The following is a 20,942-nucleotide window of genomic DNA, read 5'->3' as shown; positions in this document are numbered from 1 at the left end:
TACGAATTTCACTGTACCCTGCGATTACATCTGCGACCCTGTGCATGTGACTAATAAACACATCTAATCTATCTAATCTAATCTAGAGCTTTAACTTGGCCCAGAGCTGTGGCTGTCAGAGACTATCTACACTAAAGCAGTGGAGAATAGAGGGAGGTCCAGGTTCATTTCTCAGACTTATCGTTTGAGAGGCTGTCCATTCCCCCTTCACACAGGAACACTGTGGCTTTCCATTACGAACAGACATTTGCATATATATAGCATAATGACAGCTTCCAGGGGCCACTGGCTCTGATCCACAAGATTATTTTCTAATTTATCTGAAACCTCCCCACTCTGGCTTTGTGGAGGCCGGGTATTCGAGCGCCTTGACTCACGGGCACAGAGAGACTCAAGGACAATACACTCACAGCATGACGCCTCACTCAGCGCAGAAGATCAGAGGAGAGAGAGGACTAAGGCCTGACTGGGCATCTTAATTCCACACCTGTAAATCCATAGAAGATATGCCAATTCATGGGCCAGTTACAGTGGCTTGCGAAATTATTCACCCCCCTTGGCATTTTTCCTATTCTGTTGCCTTAAAACCTGGAATTAAAATAGATTTTTGGGGGGTTTGTATCATTTGATTAACACAACATGCCTACCACTTTGAAGATGCAAATAATTTTGTATTGTGAAACAAACAAGAAATAAGACAAAAAAACAGAAAACTTGAGCGTGCATAACTATTCACCCCCCCCTCCCAAAGTCAATACTTTGTAGAGCCACCTTATACAGCAATTACAGTTGAAGTCGGAAATGTATATACACCTTAGCCAAATACATTTAAACGCAGTTTTTCACAATTCCTGACATTTAATGAATTCCCTGTCTTAGGTCAGTTAGGATCGCCACTTTATTTTAAGAATGTGAAATGTCAGAATAATAGTAGAGAGAATTATTTATTTCAGCTTTTATTTCTTTCGTCACATTCCCAGTGGGTCAGAAGTTTACATACACTCAATTAGTATTTGGTACCATTGCCTTTAAATTGTTTAACTTGGGTCAAACGTTACGGGTAGCCTTCCACAAGCTTCCCACAATAAGTTGGGTGAATTTTGGCCCATTCCTCCTGACAGAGCTGGTGTAACTGAGTCAGGTTTGTAGGCCTCCATGCTCGCACACGCTTTTTCAGTTCTGCCCACACATTTTCTATAGGATTGAGGTCAGGGCTTTGTGATGGCCACTCCAATACCTTGACTTTGTTGTCCTTAAGCATTTTTGCCACAACTTTGGAAGTATGTTTGGGGTCATTGCTCATTTGGAAGACCCATTTGCGACCAAGCTTTAACTTCCTGACTGATGTCTTGAGCTGTTGCTTCAATATATCCACATCATTTTCCTTCCTCATGATGCCATCTATTTTCTGAAGTGCACCAGTGCCTCCTGCAGCAAAGCACCCCCACTGCATGATGCTGCCACCCCCGTGCTTCACGTTTGGGATGGTGTTCTTCGGCTTGCAAGTATCCCCCTTTTTCCTCCAAACATAACGATGGTCATTATGGCCAAACAGTTCTATTTTTGTTTCATCGGACCAGAGGACATTTTCCAAAAGGTACGATCTTTGTCCCCATGTGCAGTTGCAAACCGTAGTCTGGCTTTTTTATGGCGGTTTTAGAGCAGTGGCTTCTTCCTTGCTGAGCGGCCTTTCAGGTTATGTCGATATAGGACTTGTTTTACTGTGGATATAGATACTTTTGTACCTGTTTCCTCCAGCATCTTCACAAGGTCCTTAGCTGTTGTTCTGGGATCGATTTGCACTTTTCACACCAAAGTACGTTAATCTCTAGGAGACAGAACGCGTCTCCTTCCTGAGCAGTATGACGGCTGCGTGGTCCCATGGTGTTTATACTTGCGTACTATTGTTTGTACAGATGAATGTGGTACCTTCAAGCGTTTGGAAATTGCTCCCAAGGATGAACCAGACTTGTGGCGGTCTAAAAAAAAATTCTGAGGTCTTGGCTGATTTCTTTGGATTTTCCCATGATGTCAAGCAAAGAGGCACTCAGTTTGAAGGTAGGCCTTGAAATACATCCACAGGTACACCTCCAATTGACTAAAATGATGTCAATTAGCCTATCAGAAGCTTCTAAAGCCATGACAATTTTCCAAGCTGTTTAAAGGCACAGTCAACTTAGTGTATGTAAACTTCTGACCCACTGGAATTGTGATACAGTGAATTATAAGTGAAATAATCTGTCTGTAAACAATTGTTGGAACAATTACTTCTGTCATGCACAAAGTAGATGTCCTAACCGACTTGCCAAAACTATAGTTTGTTAACAAGACATTTGTGGAGTGGTTGAAAAATGAGTTTTAATAACTCCAATCTAAGTGTATGTAAACTTCCGACATCAACTGTACAGCTGCAAGTCTCTTAGGGTATGTCTCTATAAGTTTGGCACATCTAGCCCTGGGATTTTTGCCCATTCTTCAAGGCAAAACTGCTCCAGCTCCTTCAAGTTGGATGGGTTGTGCTGGTACAGCAATCTGTAAGTCATACCACAGATTCTCAATTAGATTGAGGTCTGGGCTTTGACTAGGCCATTCCAAGACATTTAAATGTTTCCCCTTAAACCACTCAAGTGTTGCTTTAGCAGTATGCTTAGGGTCATTGTCCTGCTGGAAGGTGAACCTCCGTCCCAGTCTCAAATCTCTGGAAGACTGAAAGAATTTCCCTGTATTTAGCGCCATCCATCATTCCTTCAATTCTGACCAGTTTCCCAGTCCCTGCCGATGAAAAACATCCCCACAGCATGATGCTGCCATCACCATGCTTCACTGTGGGGATGGTGTTCTCGGAGTGATGAGAGGTGTTGGGTTTGCGCCAGACATAGCGTTTTCCTTGATGGCCAAAAAGCTCAATTTTAGTCTCATCTGACCAGAGTACCTTCTTCCATATGTTTGGGGAGTCTCCCACATGCCTTTTGGCGAACACCAAACGTGTTTGCTTCTTTTTTTCTTTAAACAATGGCTTTTTTCTGGCCACTCTTCCGTAAAGCCCAGCTCTGTGGAGTGTACGGCTTAAAGTGGTCCTATGGACAGATACTCCAATCTCCGCTGTGGAGCTTTGCAGCTCCTTCAGGGTTATCTTTGGTCTCTTTGTTGCTTCTCTGATTAATGCCCTCCTTGCCTGGTCCGTGAGTTTTGGTGGGCGGCCCTCTCTTGGCAGTTTTGTTGTGGTGCCATATTCTTTCCATTTTTTAATAATGGATTTAATGGTGCTCCGTGGGATGTTCAAAGTTTCTGATACTTTTTTATAACCCAACCCTGATCTGTACTTCACAACTTTGACCCTGACCTGTTTGGAGAGCTCCTTGGTCTTCATAGTGCCACTTGCTTGGTGGTGCCCCTTGCTTAGTGGTGTTGCAGACTCTGGGGCCTTTCAGAACAGGTGTATATATACTGAGATCATGTGACAGATCATGTGACACTTCGATTGTACACAGGTGGACTTTAGTTAACTAATTATGTGACTTCTGAAGGTAATTGGTTGCACCAGATCTTATTTAGGGGGTGAATACATATGCACGCACCACATTTCCGTTATTTATTTATTTGTTATTTTTTTCATTTCACTTCACATATTTGGACTATTTTGTGTATGTCCATTACATGAAATCCAAATAAAAATCAATTTAAATTACAGTTTGTAATGCAACAAAATAGAAAAACGCCAAGGGGGATGAATACTTTTGCAAGGCACTATATGTTATTATGCAACTTTTGACCCATTTTTTCTACTGTATGTAGTCTCAAATATTGTACTAAGGACGAGTCACACAATACCCTTCATATTACCAGTTTGGAACTATTAAAGATGCACTATGCAGAAATCGCCCCTGGTTGCAAAAATTTGAATAGTTCGCCTAATTTCAGTTTATTTGACAAAACAAGCAAGTATAGTGTAGAGAATCATTGTACCATCTAAACCGCTGTGAAACATATTTTCCATAACCACAAATATTATATGAAACTTAAGGGAAAGTATAGAAATAGTGCACATAGAACAGATCTACCGCTTCTTAGACTTGCTTTCAATGAGAATGACAGATCTATAACGCACATTTCTATGTGCATTTGGTCGGGTCGCCCCCAAAAAGTTACATATTGCAGCTTTAAATACCATGGGCCACTTTCTAAGCTGTGTCTGTTTGCCTCTGAAAAACACAGGTGATCATAATACAACTTACAACCCACTCTTTCCTATGTAATATGTGAGTATCCTCTTATTGGCTCCCGAGTTGCGCAGCGGTCTAAGGCACTGCATCTCAGTGCTTGAGGTGTCACTACAGACCCCCTGGTTCGATTCCAGGCTGTATCACAACCGGCCGTGATTGGGAGTCCCATAGGGCGGCGCACAATTGGCCCAGCGTCGTCCGGGTTTGGCCGGTGTAGGCCATCATTGTAAATAAGAATTTGTTCTTAACTCCTCTTGCCAAGTTAAATAAAGATAATATACAAAATAAAAATCATACCAGTAGAGAGGGCTATAGTGGAGTGGGTTGAGAGCTTCAAGTTCTTTGGCGTCCACATCACTAAGGACTTAACATGGCCCACACACAGTCGTGAAGAGGGCAAGACAGTGCCTCTTCCCCCTCAGGAGGCTGAACAAGACTTGGCATGGGCCCTCGAATGCTCAAAAAGTTATACAGCTGCACCATCGAGAGGATCTTGACTGGTTGCATCACCGCTTGGTCTGATAATGCACCGCCCTCGACTGCAAAGCGCCACAGAGGGTGGTGCCAAACTCCCTGCCATCCAGGACCTCTATATCAGGCGGTGTCAGAGGAAGGCCTGAAAAATTGCCAAAGACTCCAGCCACCCAAGCCATAGACTGTTCACTCTGTTCCCGTCCGGCTAACAGTACCGGAGCATTGGCTCTAGGACCAACAGGCTCCGAGACAGCTTCTATCCCCAAGCCATAAAACTGCTAAATAGTTAATTAAATGGTTACCCCTCTTATTATTATTATCTATCCTGCTGCCTGGTCACTTTACCCTGCCTTCATGTACATATCTACCTCAAATACCTCGTACCCCTGCACATCTGGTACTCTCTGTATATACAGTAGCTCCATTCTTGTGTATTTTATTCCTTGTGCTACTATTTTTAGTTTTATTATACATATTTTTTAAACTCTGCATCGTTGGGAAGGGCTAGTAAGCAAGCATTTGACGTTAAAGTCTACACCCATTGTATTCGGCGCATGTGACAAATACAATTTTATTAGATTTTTTATATTTCTAATGCCTTTCCTTCACTCAGCCATAATGACAACAGAATAGTCACCATGCATTCAGTGGGTTTGTGTGGATAAGAGACTCTAGCAGTGGAGGCTACTCAGAGGAGGAAGGGGAAGACCATCCTCCTCAGTGAATTTCATAAAAATTTAAATTGTAAAACATTAAAAAGTTATCCTTTTTAGATAGAACTATACTAAATATAATCACGTCACCAAATAACTGATTAAAACACGCTATTTTGTAAAGAAGGTCTACAGTAGCCTCAACAGCACTAGGTAGGGTAGCAAAACGGTGTAGCCGGAGGACAGCTAGCCTCCGTCCTCCTCTGGGTACATTGACCTCAATACAAAACTTAGGAGGCTCATGGTTCTTACTCCCTTCCATAGACTTACACAGTAATTATGACAACTTCCGGAGGACATCCTCCAGCCTATCAGAGCTCTTGCAGCATGAACTGACATGTCCACCCAATCAAAGGATCAGAGAATTAATCTAGTACTGAAAGCATAAACTACAGCTAGCTAGCACTGCAGTTATTAAAATGTGGTGAGTAGTTGACTCAAAGAGAGAGAAAGACAATAGTTGAACAGTTTTGAAAAATGTAATATCTTCCAAAATGAAGGAGAAGCAAGAGAGAAATAGAGAGACATTGTCATTTTTTGTCACTTTCAGTTTCACTTACTTAGCTAGCAAATGCAGCTAGCTAGTTTAGCCTACTGAAACACCCTGCTCAAACAGAGGGATGCTATGTTAGCTAGCTGGCTATGACTTTCCAACACAACACTGGAACTCTTCTAAGTCAAGGTAAGATTTTGGTATTACTAATTTATTGCCACCGGGGCCCACCAGTGTAACTGCTTACTGACTGTAGACTAACGTTAGTGCATGATTGTAGCGGGTTTACTAACGTGTTAGTTCTATTAGTTATGCTAACTATGACATTACTTGAGCTAATATGGTGACAACGATGTAGGCTGTGTGTAGCGGTTTGGCTTGGAAAGGTTTTTTCGCCTGGTCACATACAGCTGATGTGCTGTGCATTGAAATCCACAAATGAAGGGAAGAGAAGGAATACAACGTGGCTGTTATGAGAGTGAACTCTGTTTATGCGTGATCAGGAGTGTGTTGAAAAATGTTTCTTAAACGGAAGCAAACAGAACAAAACGGGGATAAACATACCTGAATTTGTCCAATAGAAACTCTTGTTTGCAACTGTTGGACTAATGATTACACACTATATCAGCTAGATGCAGGCAAGAGTGTGCAAGGCGGTATTGAATGTCACTGTCTGTCACCTCAAATTTGTCTCTCGACTTGTGTGCACCTACGTTGTAAACTTTTATTCATAGGCTAGGTTGTAGCAACCTCCTTGATGGTTATAGGGAAAATTTGAGTATCATGTAGTAGCCTAAACCTATCGCTGTTACATTGAACTGAGTGAATGGAATATAAATGACAGTCATCCAATATGCTGTAATAGAAATAAGGCCATGCTCATCGTAAACAGCACTGACCGCCACTGGACTCTAGGCATCAGAAGAACTCACCTGCATCATCATCGTCCTCGTCCATGTCCCCGTTGAGCTCTGCCGTTCTGATGAGACGAGCCTCCATCACCTCCAGCTCCATAGACTCCATCTGCTTCTTCATCAAGTCAAACTTAGCCTGAGGTAGACAGAGGTAGACAGAATATTGAATATTCTCTGTACTAAATGTTACATTTGTGCTCCATCTTCCCTGTCCTATTACTTAGGCTCACAAAAGTGTAAGTACAGACACTCAAGAGTGAGTGTGTGCATGTGTCTGTCTGTACCTGTAGGTCCTTCATGTCTTTCTCCAGTCTCAGTCTCTCAGACGTCTCTGTCTCCAGCAGCTGGGAGGCCGACTCTCCAGTGTTCCTCTCATCCGCAAGCTCCGCTGACAACTCTGTGATCTGGAGGAACACACACACAGTATTTAATGTGTATGCCCCATGGCCTATCTTCGGTCACAGCACACTACAAACACACCATCAAAAGGCTACCTATGAAGCCCGAGAGTCATATCCTCAGCCTACTTTTCTTATCACAGACTGAGTCAAACATTGAACAAAGGTGGACTGTTTGAGTTGATAACCTGACACAGCTTCTGGTTAATGAAGGCAGCATGACTGAGTTACTGTATACTACTTCTGCGGCAAACACCATCTCCCAGAATGTAGTGCATAGAAGAAAGGCCCCAGGAGACTCACCCTGCTCTCCAGTCGATCACTGTTCAGTCTCAGTTCGTTCCTCTCTTTCTCAGTCTTCTCCAGCTTCCCCTTCAGATGCTGGATCTCCTCCTGGAAGAGAACATACAGTACAATGACAATTATAAGAACAGGAAAGAGACAGTAGAAAATAGCTACAGCAGAGGTAGCCATGTTGGAATCCTGTGCAACACTATGGAGATATTCACCACTCCCACCTGACATCATATAGCAACTCTGGAGACTTGACTCATGGTTGGTTGTGTGTGTACAATCACTCATTTACAAGTATGCAAACCCTTACTTTAGTCATGTGGAGCAGATTTGCAGTGGGTGAGGTTGGATGGCTAAAGAGGCTAACATGTATAGTCAGACAGACAGAAGGACAGAGAGAGATACTCACGTCTTTTCCTCGGATCTGTTCCTCTGTGAGCTGCACCTCAATAAGGGGCCGTACGGTGGTGAACAGCTTCCACCAGGGCCAGCCCTTCACTCCCTTGTTCTTGTTGATGTTCTTCTGGATGCAGCGGATGGCCAGGTCGTGAGTCTGCTCAGAACACAGAGAGAGAAACACAGCCCACAGAGAAAGAGAGTGGGTGTGACGGTACTGGACTGTACTGTATTGGGCTGAGAGAGTGTGAATGCAGAGGAGAGGAGAGAGTGGAAGCACACTAAGCATAGTGCAGTACAGTGCAGAGGAGGTACAGTGCAGCAGAGCTAGCTCTACTACAGAAAGAGAGTACAGAGAGCCACTCAATGCACTGACTAACTATAGAGAATGAATATCTCATCTGATTAGTATTATCAGCCTAAACTTCAGTGTGATTTACTCTTTACTATTGAATGACGTGCCATTTCTGATCTTGAGAAACCCTAGCCCTAGTCTCCATGTTATTGACATACAGGATGGATGGACATGTACACATCCAATAATCATGTGTTGCAGCTTCGACTAACCAGCCAGGCTTCGTCAGTCAGCCTTCTCTGGAGGGTTGCTGCAGACCATTTTCCAAGGCTAGAAGCTCTTTTGATTAATTAAATCAAACATCAATACATCTTGGAAGCCGATTCCAAGTGTTACATGATTTCCGTGCAGCTTGTGCATGAGCATCTGTAGTAGTGGCAGATTATGGCAAAACTCAATATTCCCAGCATCAAGTAGATTCCGCCCTGAAGTCAGCCTCTATGACCAATTAGGATTTGTTACACCATGAAAGCCGTAACACACTGCTATATTCAGCAAATCTCAGACAGACATATTCAACAGGACTCATTTGTGATGTATAGCCCATAATGAATAAGGCAAACAGAAGATTAGGCCACTTGCAAGACGAGATTAAACAAAGGGCTCTTCATATTGAGAGGGTCTGTCTTTCTACTGTATGTCAGTCTGCAGAGAGGACGTGGATCGTGGGCCAAGATTCTGACATAATCATCCACACTCTTAGAAAAAAGTATGCTATCTAGGGGACAGCCGAAGAACCCTTTTGGAACCCTTTTTTGTAAGAGTGTAGGGCTAGGTAGGAGTGGATGTCATTTCCAGGTTAACAGCTTTGGCTCGGTGTGTCGCTCTCCTTGCCTGAGGTGTGCGTGTGCCTGTGCGTGAATGTGTGTGTGGTGTGCATGCATGCGTGCGCTGTGTGTGAAGACTGAGCGCTACTTGACGGTGCATGAGAAGCACCCGCCCACACCACCTGCTTCCACTCAGCACCGCACTCCCTGACTTAAAACAAGCGCTTAATTAGGAAACCCATCGGATGCTCTGTTCAATTCCCCCCGGCTCCCAGAGGTATACATCAGGAAAGAAAACACACAGCGGAACACTGGACTGTGTTTCAAAAGAAAACATCCTGTCTTCCATATGCCCCCTCCACTACTGTACGAGAGAGAGAGGAGAGAGAGAGAGACAGGCACACTTTCAAAAGGGAAATTGTTTCTCGAAAGGGAGATATATATTTCTGATGAAGTCATGCTGGGATGACTTCAAAAAGCTCTGGAAACCATGATGAATCAATCAAAAGTTACAAGACATTCTATGACACGGCCTACCGCTCATCAAGCACCATGGGCTTTAAGTATGTTTGCCGCTGCCAGAGACCACATTCCTAACACTCCAAGGGGATTTCCATCTAACCATGGCACATTTGTTGAGAACGGATACATCATACAGTGACATCATGGAAGCCTAATCAAATTTCATGGACGGGGAAGACAGAGTGAGAGCCCTAGTGGGTTTCATTATACAATCATTATTATAAGACAGGCCTCTGGATAGAGACACTCAGTTAATCTTGCTAGAGAGGGAGGAAGGAAAGAGGGAGGAGGGAAGGAGGGAACTTGATTCACACAGTAATATACCACTTCAACGCATTCCTCCAATTACACTTTTCTAGGGCTGCTTCTTTACCTACTGCATATATTTGCCTTTCAGGTGATTTTCAGGGCAGACTTTGGACTTCTATTTTCCACTGGAATAGAAATAACTGATTCCATACACTGATATGAAACAACCAATCCTAACCAGAAAAAAATCACAGAACCTTAGCCCTCACCCATACTACATCTTACCTCACGAAAACCTGAACTTTAGTTCAGAGGCAAAGATTTTACAAGAAAAAATTAATTTAATCTTATCTTTCTATTAAAGATAAATGTAGGGGAAGAAACAGAGGAGAGAGCATTCAGAAGAAATAAAAGCGACCCGACTAATGGACTTAGTAATGGTACAGTTAGCCTTCATACAGTTCCTCAGTGCTGATTTGCTGCCCTTTCCAGTGGATTATAAAGTGCTCCTCTCCCTCAGCCTGCCTCAGTCTCTGAACGATGCCCTTTGAACTTAATAAGAGAAAACCTTGGCCATTCCCGGGTTCCTATTTCCACCACATGCCCATTACTCAAAAGCTGCTTATGAGAAGCACAACTCTTTAATAGAAGCAGAGATAACAAAAATGTCTAAAGGCTAAAAACTTAAGCTTTTCGCAAAACTAGCTAAAAGACTATTCCCATAGACCACCTTGGGATGATATTGCAGCGTATGTCCGTTTCTCAGAACGCTTAAAGCCACATGGATGCTTCCTGGAAACAAAGAGAGTACACAGCCATGGCTGAAATGTAGGTAGTGTACAGTATGTGTGGAGGTGAAGGAAAGTTCCAACCAGTGAGTGTAGTGGTGTCCTGTGGGTGGTTATGTACCAGCCAGTAAGTGTAGTGATGTCCTGTGGGTGGTTATGTACCAGCCAGTGAGTGTAGTGGTGTCCTGTGGGTGGTTGTGTACCAGCCAGTAAGTGTAGTGATGTCCTGTGGGTGGTTATGTACCAGCCAGTGAGTTCAGGGATAGCCAGGCCAGATGAAGGCAGCCTGCTCACTCAAAGCGTAATCACACAGTGAAGGAGAGGAGTGCTGGATTCCATACATCAACTGCAAAAATGCTATCAGCGCCAGAGAGATGGCCCCATATCATGGGGCGAGAGATTAATAGAGGGAGAAGGAGAGATAGAACTGAGGAGAAGGAGATGCTGGCACGTATAATAGGGCTGCTTTTAGAAAGAGCTGATCAATAAGAGTGTGATTAAGGGGGACATGCCACCCCCCTATCCCTGGTGCAGATGGTGATAGGGTGAATCAGGTAGAAGGTGAGGGGAGGAGGGATGGGGAGGGGTTAGGCCGATGGATTTACTAAGTCCTGTTGTGATTAGTTTGAGATTTACAGCAGAGCTAGCTGTGGTCCTATGGCAGAGCAAACAGCCTCTAAAATTTGACCTGGAAGAGGCTCCATCACTCTACAGACTCCTAGGCAACCACATCTCTCTATTATAGATCACATTCAAGTTTCTAAATCAATAGTAAAATATTGTTCTGTAGAGCTTACTGTAGAGCTTGCTGTAGTCTAAAAAATATTTCAGAAACAGGGGGAATATACAGTAGGAAGACTGAACTGCTCTCCACAAAAAAAAACTATCAATGTAAATCATGGAAAATAAATCCTGAATTTCAACCTATAAGACAGATTCTGATCATATTGGACAGTCACAGTCATAGCCTTGACATACACAGTGCATCTTTGTCTCCTTCCCTGCTTATAACTTTATGACGTGAAGCCGTGTTGTAGTCTACCTTCCTCTTCCTGAAGGCCTGTCTGGCCAGGTACCCACTGCAGGCTGCTTGGAACAGGGTGATGTTGTGTCTGGTCTGCTCCTCCCGCTGCTCCTCCAGTTTAGCCAAGGTCCCCGCTCTGAAGAACAACTGGGGACCAAAGTACACACCTTTTAGTTCATCATCAAACAAAATAGATATATTCACATTTGTTCAAGTATGGAGCTGATTTAAATCAAACAAAATGGTCACATAATTGACTTGAAATGTACTGCAATGCAATGTTAGAGGGAGAATGTCATGAATTTGGCTTCAACATAAAACTGCTGTTTCTCGTTTTACCCTCTTAGAAAATGGCTCCACAGTAAAGTCATGTTTGTCCATACTGTAGGTCTACATCAGAAAACCACTAGTAAGGAGATCTCTGGGTGTCTGCGTTATATTATGATCAGAATGAGTAAATCAAAAGGTGGCATGAGACATGTGACTTCCTGTTGTGGCAGTGTTTACCACAGTGAGAGTTGTGTGGTGGACCCAGTGTCATCAGAAGATTTGGTGCTGCTGTTAATTGGCATTCTGCTGGGGCCACTGCTGTTGCTAGGACGCCGTTGGAATGTTTTGTGAACCACCATCTTGGTGCTAATCTACTCCGAAGCCCATTTCAATATCCAAACCCCGAAGGCAACAACAGCTGTCTCCCAAAAAATTATCATTTTTAATTACAATACTTTCTTGTTGGCTATGGGCCACTTCTCAGCTGATGGGATTAAACAGAAGTGTGCCAAGCAGTGTTTACTGTGATTAGTCTACAAGTGCCAGGGCGAAAGACAACACCGAAGCCCATCACCTGCCAGAAATTACTCCATAACGACATGAATACAAAGGAGACATGATTGTGTGTCTCACGGTGAGGCTGGAAGGCAGGCATGCCTCTCAGATCCATCCTCCCCAGCCAAGAGACTTTCAGGGCAGGCAATACTTGCCAGACAGTTCACCCAGAGTGACAAATACATCCTAGCTAACAACAAACGTTCCCACAACTTCAGAGAACATTCCCTTAAGAGTCTCATTAGATCATTAACTAACATTTTCATAGTAATGTTCAAATAAAATAAAATAAAATAAAATAAAAATGGCCACATGCGCCGAATACAACAGGTGCAGACATTACAGTGAAATGCTTACTTGCAGCCCTTAACCAACAGTGCATTTATTTTTTATAAAAAAGTAAAATAAAACAACAACTAAAAAGTGTTGAGAAAAAAAGAGCAGAAGTAAAATAAAATAACAGTAGGGAGGCTATATATACAGGGGGGGGGGTACCGGTGCAGAGTCAATGTGCGGGGGCACCGGCTAGTTGAGGTAGTTGAAGTAATATGTACATGTGGGTAGAGTTAAAGTGACTATGCATAAATAATTAACAGAGTAGCAGCAGCGTAAAATGATGGGGTGGGGGGGCAGTGCAAATAGTCCGGGTAGCCATGATTAGCTGTTCAGGAGTCTTATGGCTTGGGGGTAGAAGCTGTTGAGAAGTCTTTTGGACCTAGACTTGGCACTACGGTACCGCTTGCCGTGCGGTAGCAGAGAGAACAGTCTATGACTAGGGTGGCTGGAGTCTTTGACAATTTTGAGGGCCTTCCTCTGACACTGCCTGGTATAGAGGTCCTGGATGGCAGGAAGCTTGGCCCCAGTGATGTACTGGGCCGTACGCACTACCCTCTGTAGTGCCTTACGGTCGGAGGCCAAGCAGTTGCCATACCAGGCGGTGATGCAACCAGTCAGGATGCTCTCGATGGTGCAGCTGTAGAATTTTTTGAGGATCTGAGGACCCATGCCAAATCTTTTCAGTCTCCTGAGGGGGAATAGGCTTTGTCGTGCCCTCTTCACGACTGTCTTGGTGTGTTTGGACCATGATAGTTCGTTGGTGATGTGGACACCAAGGAACTTGAAGCTCTCAACCTGTTCCACTACAGCCCCGTCGATGAGAATGGGGGCGTGCTGGGTCCTCTTTTGTTTCCTGTAGTCCACAATCATCTCCTTTGTCTTGGTCACGTTGAGGGAGAGGTTGTTATCCTGGCACCACACGGCCAGGTCTCTGACCTCCTCCCTATAGGCTGTCTCATCGTTGTCGGTGATCAGGCCTACCACTGTTGTGTCGTCGGCAAACTTAATGATGGTGTTGGAGTCGTGCCTGGCCATGCAGTCATGGGTGAACAGGGAGTACAGGAGGGGACTGAGCACGCACCCCTGAGGGGCCCCCGTGTTGAGGATCAGTGTGGCAGATGTGTTGTTACCTACCCTTACCACCTGGGGGCGGCCCGTCAGGAAGTCCAGGATCCAGTTGCAGAGGGTAGTGTTTAGTCCCAGGATCCTTAGCTTAGTGATGAGCTTTGAGGGCACTATGGTGTTGAATGCTGAGCTGTGGCCAATGAATAGCATTCTCACGTAGGTGTTCCTCTTGTCCAGGTGGGAAAGGGCAGTGTGGAGTGCAATAGAGATTGCATCATCTGTCATGTGATGTGCAAGGAATGTTTCCAAGCGACCATTCCCTTAATGTCAAATAGAACTTACCCAGAACGTGGTTACAATGTTCTCAGAACTTAAGATAATGTTCTAGACACGTTTCATGGGAATGTTGCGAGAACATTTGTGTAAAAAAAAAAATCATTACACATCACGTCTTGTTACTTTTGCCAAGTCAATCAAAGCCCTGATTGGTGAACCACTGATCCATTCATATCTCTTTGTTTGGCAAGGTAAGGGATACTCACACATACAGTGCTTTTAACATACAGTGTTTTAAACTTACATATTTGACACACATGATTACATTATGCATGTTCATTTATACAGTAATTATTATTCAACATGTCCTCTCCTGGGATTTGAACTCACAACCTCTTGGTTCATGGTACTCCGATCTCCCTGCTACGCCACCATGTCCGTGTCAGGTATCAGTTAATCTGACAATTCTTTCATCATTTATTTTCTTTTTTCAGCAACTGAAGGGCTTTCTGTACACGGGACCTCCTATGTGTGCACACGCTTTTGTTATTTTATCATATACAGTAATTACATATAGTATTCATAATAATTTAATAGAATGTCTATGGGCCTAATAGTAAAGATATGTCTTTTAACTTCAATGTATTAGCCTACTTTTTAATGTGGCATAAACACAACTAGTCATGATGTTAACTGATTGTCAAACAATTACTTAATGTAGGCTACCTGCGCACGTTACTCATGGACAGCGGCATGACAGGAGGTGCAAAAAAAAATACATGTTTTAAGCCTCATTCAGATATTTTTCTGCTTATAATTTCCGACATTTGGTAGGCTATTTGTTAGTCAACTTGTCTACAATTAGATACATGCAGCTTCTCTTCTGTCATTACTTGACGCTCGTCTAGAATACTAAATAAAGCCATGCTCACCAGAATGTCATAAATCGATTGAATGATCAATGCATCATCAACAATCTAGTTGACATCGGTAAAGTTCTCTTTAATTTCTGCTTCGCTCTAGGGACCAGGGATATTTCCAAATCACATCATATTGACCAGTTTTAAGGAAATTATAAGTATTTTAGTTAAGTCTAGGATGCATATTTTATGTGGTTGAAAATAAAATACTGTCAGCTTTTATGTTGCTGAAAGAAATTGCATGTAGGCTACAGAACAGGTCCCTAAGCGCGCATTCGCATTCTCTCAAAATGTTGAAAGAAATCAATAATATTTCTCCACTCTTCTTCCCGAGACAAAATTAACATTTGGTCTATTATTTTACTGCCAGGAACACTTAATTCTGCAGAAGTTAATATTGTAATAGAATACATGTGAGGCCTATAGTCAGTGTCCAGACTTCAGTTACTATTCCAACTATTAGGCTACTGCACTAAAATACACTGCTCAAAAAAATAAAGGGAACACTTCAACAACACAATGTAACTCCAAGTTAATCACACTTCTGTGAAATCAAACTGTCCACTTAGGAAGCAACACTGATTGACAATACATTTCACATGCTGTTGTGCAAATGGAATAGACAACAGGTGGAAATTATAGGCAATTAGCAAGACACCCCCAATAAAGAAGTGGTTCTGCAGGTGGTGACCACAGACCACTTCTCAGTTCCTATGTTTCCTGGCTGATGTTTTGGTCACTTTTGAATGCTGGCGGTGCTTTCACTCTAGTGGTAGCATGAGACGGAGTCTACAACCCACACAAGTGGCTCAGGTAGTGCAGCTCATCCAGGATGGCACATCAATGCGAGCTGTGGCAAGAAGGTTTGCTGTGTCTGTCAGCGTAGTGTCCAGAGCATGGAGGCACTACCAGGAGACAGGCCAGTACATCAGGAGACGTGGAGGAGGCCGTAGGAGGGCAACAACCCAGCAGCAGGACTGCAACCTCCGCCTTTGTGCAAGGAGGAGCAGGAGGAGCACTGCCAGAGCCCTGCAAAATGACCTCCAGCAGGCCACAAATGTGCATGTGTCTGCTCAAACGGTCAGAAACAGACTCCATGAGGGTGGTATGAGGGCCCGACGTCCACAGGTGGGGGGTGGTGCTTACAGCCCAACACCGTGCAGGACGTTGGCAAATTCGCCACCTGGCGCCCTGTGCTCTTCCAGATGAAAGCAGGTTCACACTGAGCACGTGACAGACGTGACAGAGTCTGGAGACGCCGTGGAGAACGTTCTGCTGCCTGCAACATCCTCCAGCATGACCGGTTTGGCGGTGAGTCAGTCATGGTGTGGGGTGGCATTTCTTTGGGGGGCCGCACAGCCCTCAATGTGCTCACCAGAGGTAGCCTGACTGCCATTAGGTACCGAGATGAGATCCTCAGACCCCTTGTGAGACCATATGCTGGTGCGGTTGGCCCTGGGTTCCTCCTAATGCAAGACAATGCTAGACCTCATGTGGCTGGAGTGTGTCAGCAGTTCCTGCAAGAGGAAGGCATTGATGCTATGGACTGGCCCGCCCGTTCCCCAGACCTGAATCCAATTGAGCACATCTGGGACATCATGTCTCGCTCCATCCACCAACGCCACGTTGCACCACAGACTGTCCAGGAGTTGGCGGATGCTTTAGTCCAGGTATGGGAGGAGATCCTCAGGAGACCATCCGCCACCTCATCAGGAGCATGCCCAGGCGTTGTAGGGAGGTCATACAGGCACGTGGAGGCCACACACACTACTGAGCCTCATTTTGACTTGTTTTAAGGACATTACATCAAAGTTGGATCAGCCTGTAGTGTGGTTTTCCACTTTAATTTTGAGGGTGACTCCAAATCCAGACCTCCATGGGTTGATAAATTTGATTTCCATTGATAATTTTTGTGTGATTTTGTTGTCAGCACATTCAACTATGTAAAGAAAAAAGTATTTATTAAGATTATTTCATTCATTCAGATCTAGGATGTGTTGTTTAAGTGTTCCCTTTATTTTTTTGAGCAGTGTATATTCTGGCATCCATACCATGCAATTTTATGAATGCAAAGAGGCATCACTTATAAAACACCAAAAAGTGTTATTAAGCCTCCTACACAAGTCTTGTAACTCGAATTGATGCATACACTGCTGTCCGTGTGCGTCTTGGTCTCGGCCACTTATCTCTGCCTTGGCAAAATATCTGTGATATTTGAAACACCGCATTTTGGAGCATATTCCACAAGTTTTCAAGTCTATTCACAAATTGTTCATGCGACTGACATGACGTAACGATAAATAGTGTAATAGCCTACAGTTTTCATGGAATCTGTTTTCATTATTGTGATAGGCTCATGTTTTACCGGTATGGTGTACCCACACTATTTATTTTGCCGGAAGTCCATACCGGACCATTCCGGCTTGCTTTCACCCCTGGAATAGTCAAAATAACTGATAATGGACACAGACATGGTGGCGTAGCAGAAATATATGAATGCCATGAACCAAAAGGTTGTGAGAGTTCAAATGTTGAATAATAATTACTGTATAAATTAACATGAACAATGTAATCATTTATGTGTGTCAAATACGTAAGTTGAATGCACTGTGTGTGTATCCCTAACCAACAGACAAAAAGAGCTGTGAATGGATCAGTGGTTCACCAATCAGGGCCTTGATGGGCTTGGCAACAGTAACAAGGCGTAATGTGTGATAAAAAAAACTTTTTGGGGGGAGAACGTTTAATTGGGTGACGTCCTGACAACTTATACACAGAAATGTTCTTGCAAACGTTCTCATAAAACATGTCTAGAACATTAATATCTTGTATTCTGAGAACATGGAAACCATGTTCTGTGTATGTTTGGTGAAACGTTGAATATTCTCCTAACCCTCAGAAAACTGGACACATGAATGTTCTTGCAACGTCCCATGAAACGCGTCTATAACATTAACGTTGTATATTCTGAGAACATTGTAACCATGTTCTAGATAAGTTCTGTTTGACATTAAGGGAATGTTCTCCTAACTTAAACACCAACACATACTAAAACGGTTCTCAGAAAGTGTTTGCTAACAGAGATAGAATGTTCCCCTAACTAAAGGAAAAGTGGACCCTCAAACATTAGGGGAACATTAAGGGTAACATTACAAAAACGTTATCTCTCCTTAGAATTTTTTGATGGGATTCCTCAAGGAAAAACACCTGGAAGGAGGACTCTTTAGCTACAAATTGAGGAAACCTACTGTATGCAAGGGACAACATCTGGTTTCTGGGTTTCTATAACCCCTCTTTCACTCAATATAATATGAACAGAGGTAGTTTAACCAGTGACTAATTCAAGGTGTGTGGTGTTTTAATGTGTTGTGGTAGTAGTGGTACTCACCCTGCTCAGTCCCATGTGATAGCTGCTCTTCTCCAGGTCCAGGGACTCCAGCAGCTCCTCCACAGCCTGGAAACACACACAGACACATAGATCATTCCCTGCCCCTCTACCCCCGGATTCTCCCTCTACAGCAGTCCCGTAGAGCTGCCAACTGACACAATCCCAGCATCCCAACAACCACTCCTCTAATCAGACAGATTGACAGAATCCTGATCAGTACTCCTTTCGCATTCTACCTCACACCTCCGGCCCAATCCCCACACTCTCCTCTCCTATTCTCAAGGACACAGAGCATGTGCAGGGAGAGAGGCAAAAACTGACCAGACAGCTCGTCCTCCAGAATCCACCTGCTCCAAGCTTGTTCCTCCTGGCGCCGTGGTGGTCTCGGCCCCATAGCAGCCTTGAACACATACAGCCTCTGCAGAGGGGCACCGCCTGCAGCTCTCCCTCTCTGTGTTACTGTCTGTCTCTGTGTATCTCTCTGCCTTCCCCTTCCATGGGTGGTGTGGACAGGTCCACTTGAGCCCCCAGCCTGAAAGGCCCCATCTAGATTACACTGTGAGAGGGGCTGCAGCCCAGAGCACTGAAGGCCTTTTGTCTAACGCCGTTTCCACAGAAACCCTGCTACGAGACGCTGACGCAGGGGAAATCTGCTTTTCTCTCTTTTTACCACCTTCGCTCAGTCTCTCACACTCCTCTGTAAAGAGTAGCTTTTGTGTTCTTTTCCCCACCATTTCACTTCAGCCTGGCTCCTCTTTCAGGGGACCAATACACAATTGACACTCATTGATAGTTAACCTCAGAGTGGAACCCTCATTAGCAATTCTCCCTCCACAGGTTGGGTCACACTAAAACACTTTTAGGCCCTCTCACCATTTGCATCGCACATAAACCATTGCAGTGGGGAGATCCTTTTCTAAGAAAATCATTAGGGCAAAACCACCAGCCAGACGGCCTCCAGGGTAGACAATATATTGCAGTATCAAGTTTTGGGTATTTTGTTCAGCCCTAAACCCAAGTGCAATTAGAAAGGCCTTTCCTTCCTGTCTCTGCGTCTGCTGGGGCTATGTTGATTAGGTCATCACAATGGCTCTGATTAACAGAGGTGTATTCCTCTGTCAGTGGGCTACTGACAGCCAGGAAGGAGATGGCCTCTTCAGTTTATTCATCTAAAACTACAGACCTCAGCTATTGAGCTGAATCATATTCTATGCTCCACACACACACACAGAAAAATAGACTCACCCTCTTCTCATCCTTCACTATGTAGTTGCGGCCAAGTTTCTTGGTCAGGTGTGGCGCCAGCACATCGAAGCGGCGGCGGAACTCTGAGAAGACCATGTGATCAGGGTATCCTGTAAAGACAACGACATGGGGCAAGGTTATAGAGCTATAATTTTTTACTGAAATATTTATTCTAACCACATAGTCTATGTGACATACAGTAGAGCAGTGTTAATCGTTTGATTTGTTTGGTTGGAGAGATCAGGTGAGCTTCTAAGTTTGTGAAGGAAACCAGACTCCAGTCTAGGCAGGTCAAACCCTTCAGGACCTTCCTAGTCTAACAACCACAGCCTCTAGTTCTGTCAGCCTTCTCACCTTGTCTGTAGATTCTGAGGGCATCCAGCAGCTTGGAGCCGCGGAGCTGGGCCCGGAGCAGGGCCACATCCAGCTGCATCAGGCCAGAGTCTCCACTCTCCCCCTGGGCCTCCAACTCCCCTCTGCCCGCCCGCAGGGCATCCGCATTGGGCAGCAGGCAGTGGACAAAGTGAACCCTGGACCTTCTCACCGTGTCCAGCAGAGCGTCCTGAAGGAGAGAAGGGTTAGCTGGGACTCAAATGGTAACAGTGATGGAGGGCTAGAGGATAGGGCAAGGCCTCACCGTGCACTGAGAGAGTAGCCCAATTTAATCAGAGACCAAACCTCTTTAATCATATGCAAAGGCGCCACACAGTGGCTCTCACAAATGTCATACATTAAGCAATCTTATCAAATAATCAGCTTGAGTTTTAATAAATGGTATAGTTAAGGATTGTACTCTGGACCAGGAAATCTAATGCCTAAGCCCTGCACAGGGACAGCTCCTAGCTCCTACCCTTTAAAGCTGTTATAACACAGTAAAAACATAAAAATGACATTTTCGTCATTTAGCAGAAGATCTTACCTAGAGTGACTTATAGTAGCAATAAGGGCTAAGTGACTTGCTCAAGGGTACATTGGCAGATTTTTTAACCTAGTTGGCTTGGGGATTCGAACCAGCAACCTTTAGGTTACTGGCCCAACTTTCTTAACCGCTAGGCTACCTGCCGCCCCAAACGCTGTATGAACACCTCTCTCAGAGGGAGGGCATACATTAGGCCAGGGTTCTTCAACTCCGGTCCTGGAGGGCCGAAACACTTCTGTTTTTTATTTCTACCTGGTAGTTAATTGCACTCACCTGGTGTCCCAGGTCTGAATTAGCCCCTGATTAGGAGAGGATGAAAAGCAGAGGTGTTTTTCGGCCCTCCAGGACCGGAATTGAA

General features: G+C 44.2%; 1 protein-coding gene across 4 annotated transcripts in view; it reads right to left on the bottom strand.

Moving 5' to 3' along the window:
- LOC121579909 (unconventional myosin-XVIIIa) overlaps nucleotides 1–20,942 on the bottom strand; it is a 110,926-nt gene that overhangs the window by 19,699 nt on the left and 70,285 nt on the right. For all 4 annotated transcript variants that reach the window (XM_041894886.2, XM_045224356.1, XM_045224357.1 and 1 more), the window contains 8 exons: nucleotides 20,020–20,227; nucleotides 19,666–19,775; nucleotides 18,421–18,486; nucleotides 11,629–11,757; nucleotides 7,919–8,062; nucleotides 7,519–7,608; nucleotides 7,102–7,221; nucleotides 6,836–6,953 (listed from right to left, as the gene is read on the bottom strand). In XM_041894886.2, the coding sequence (XP_041750820.2) occupies nucleotides 6,836–6,953; nucleotides 7,102–7,221; nucleotides 7,519–7,608; nucleotides 7,919–8,062; nucleotides 11,629–11,757; nucleotides 18,421–18,486; nucleotides 19,666–19,775; nucleotides 20,020–20,227 (985 nt within the window). The remainder of the gene's footprint in view (nucleotides 1–6,835; nucleotides 6,954–7,101; nucleotides 7,222–7,518; nucleotides 7,609–7,918; nucleotides 8,063–11,628; nucleotides 11,758–18,420; nucleotides 18,487–19,665; nucleotides 19,776–20,019; nucleotides 20,228–20,942) is intronic.

The sequence above is a fragment of the Coregonus clupeaformis genome, chromosome 13 (genome assembly GCF_020615455.1).
Source record: "Coregonus clupeaformis isolate EN_2021a chromosome 13, ASM2061545v1, whole genome shotgun sequence".
In the NCBI taxonomy this organism is placed as follows: Eukaryota; Metazoa; Chordata; class Actinopteri; order Salmoniformes; family Salmonidae; genus Coregonus; species Coregonus clupeaformis.
The sequence above is the reverse complement of the archived record's forward strand: the minus strand, read 5'-3'. Positions and strand labels throughout refer to the sequence as shown.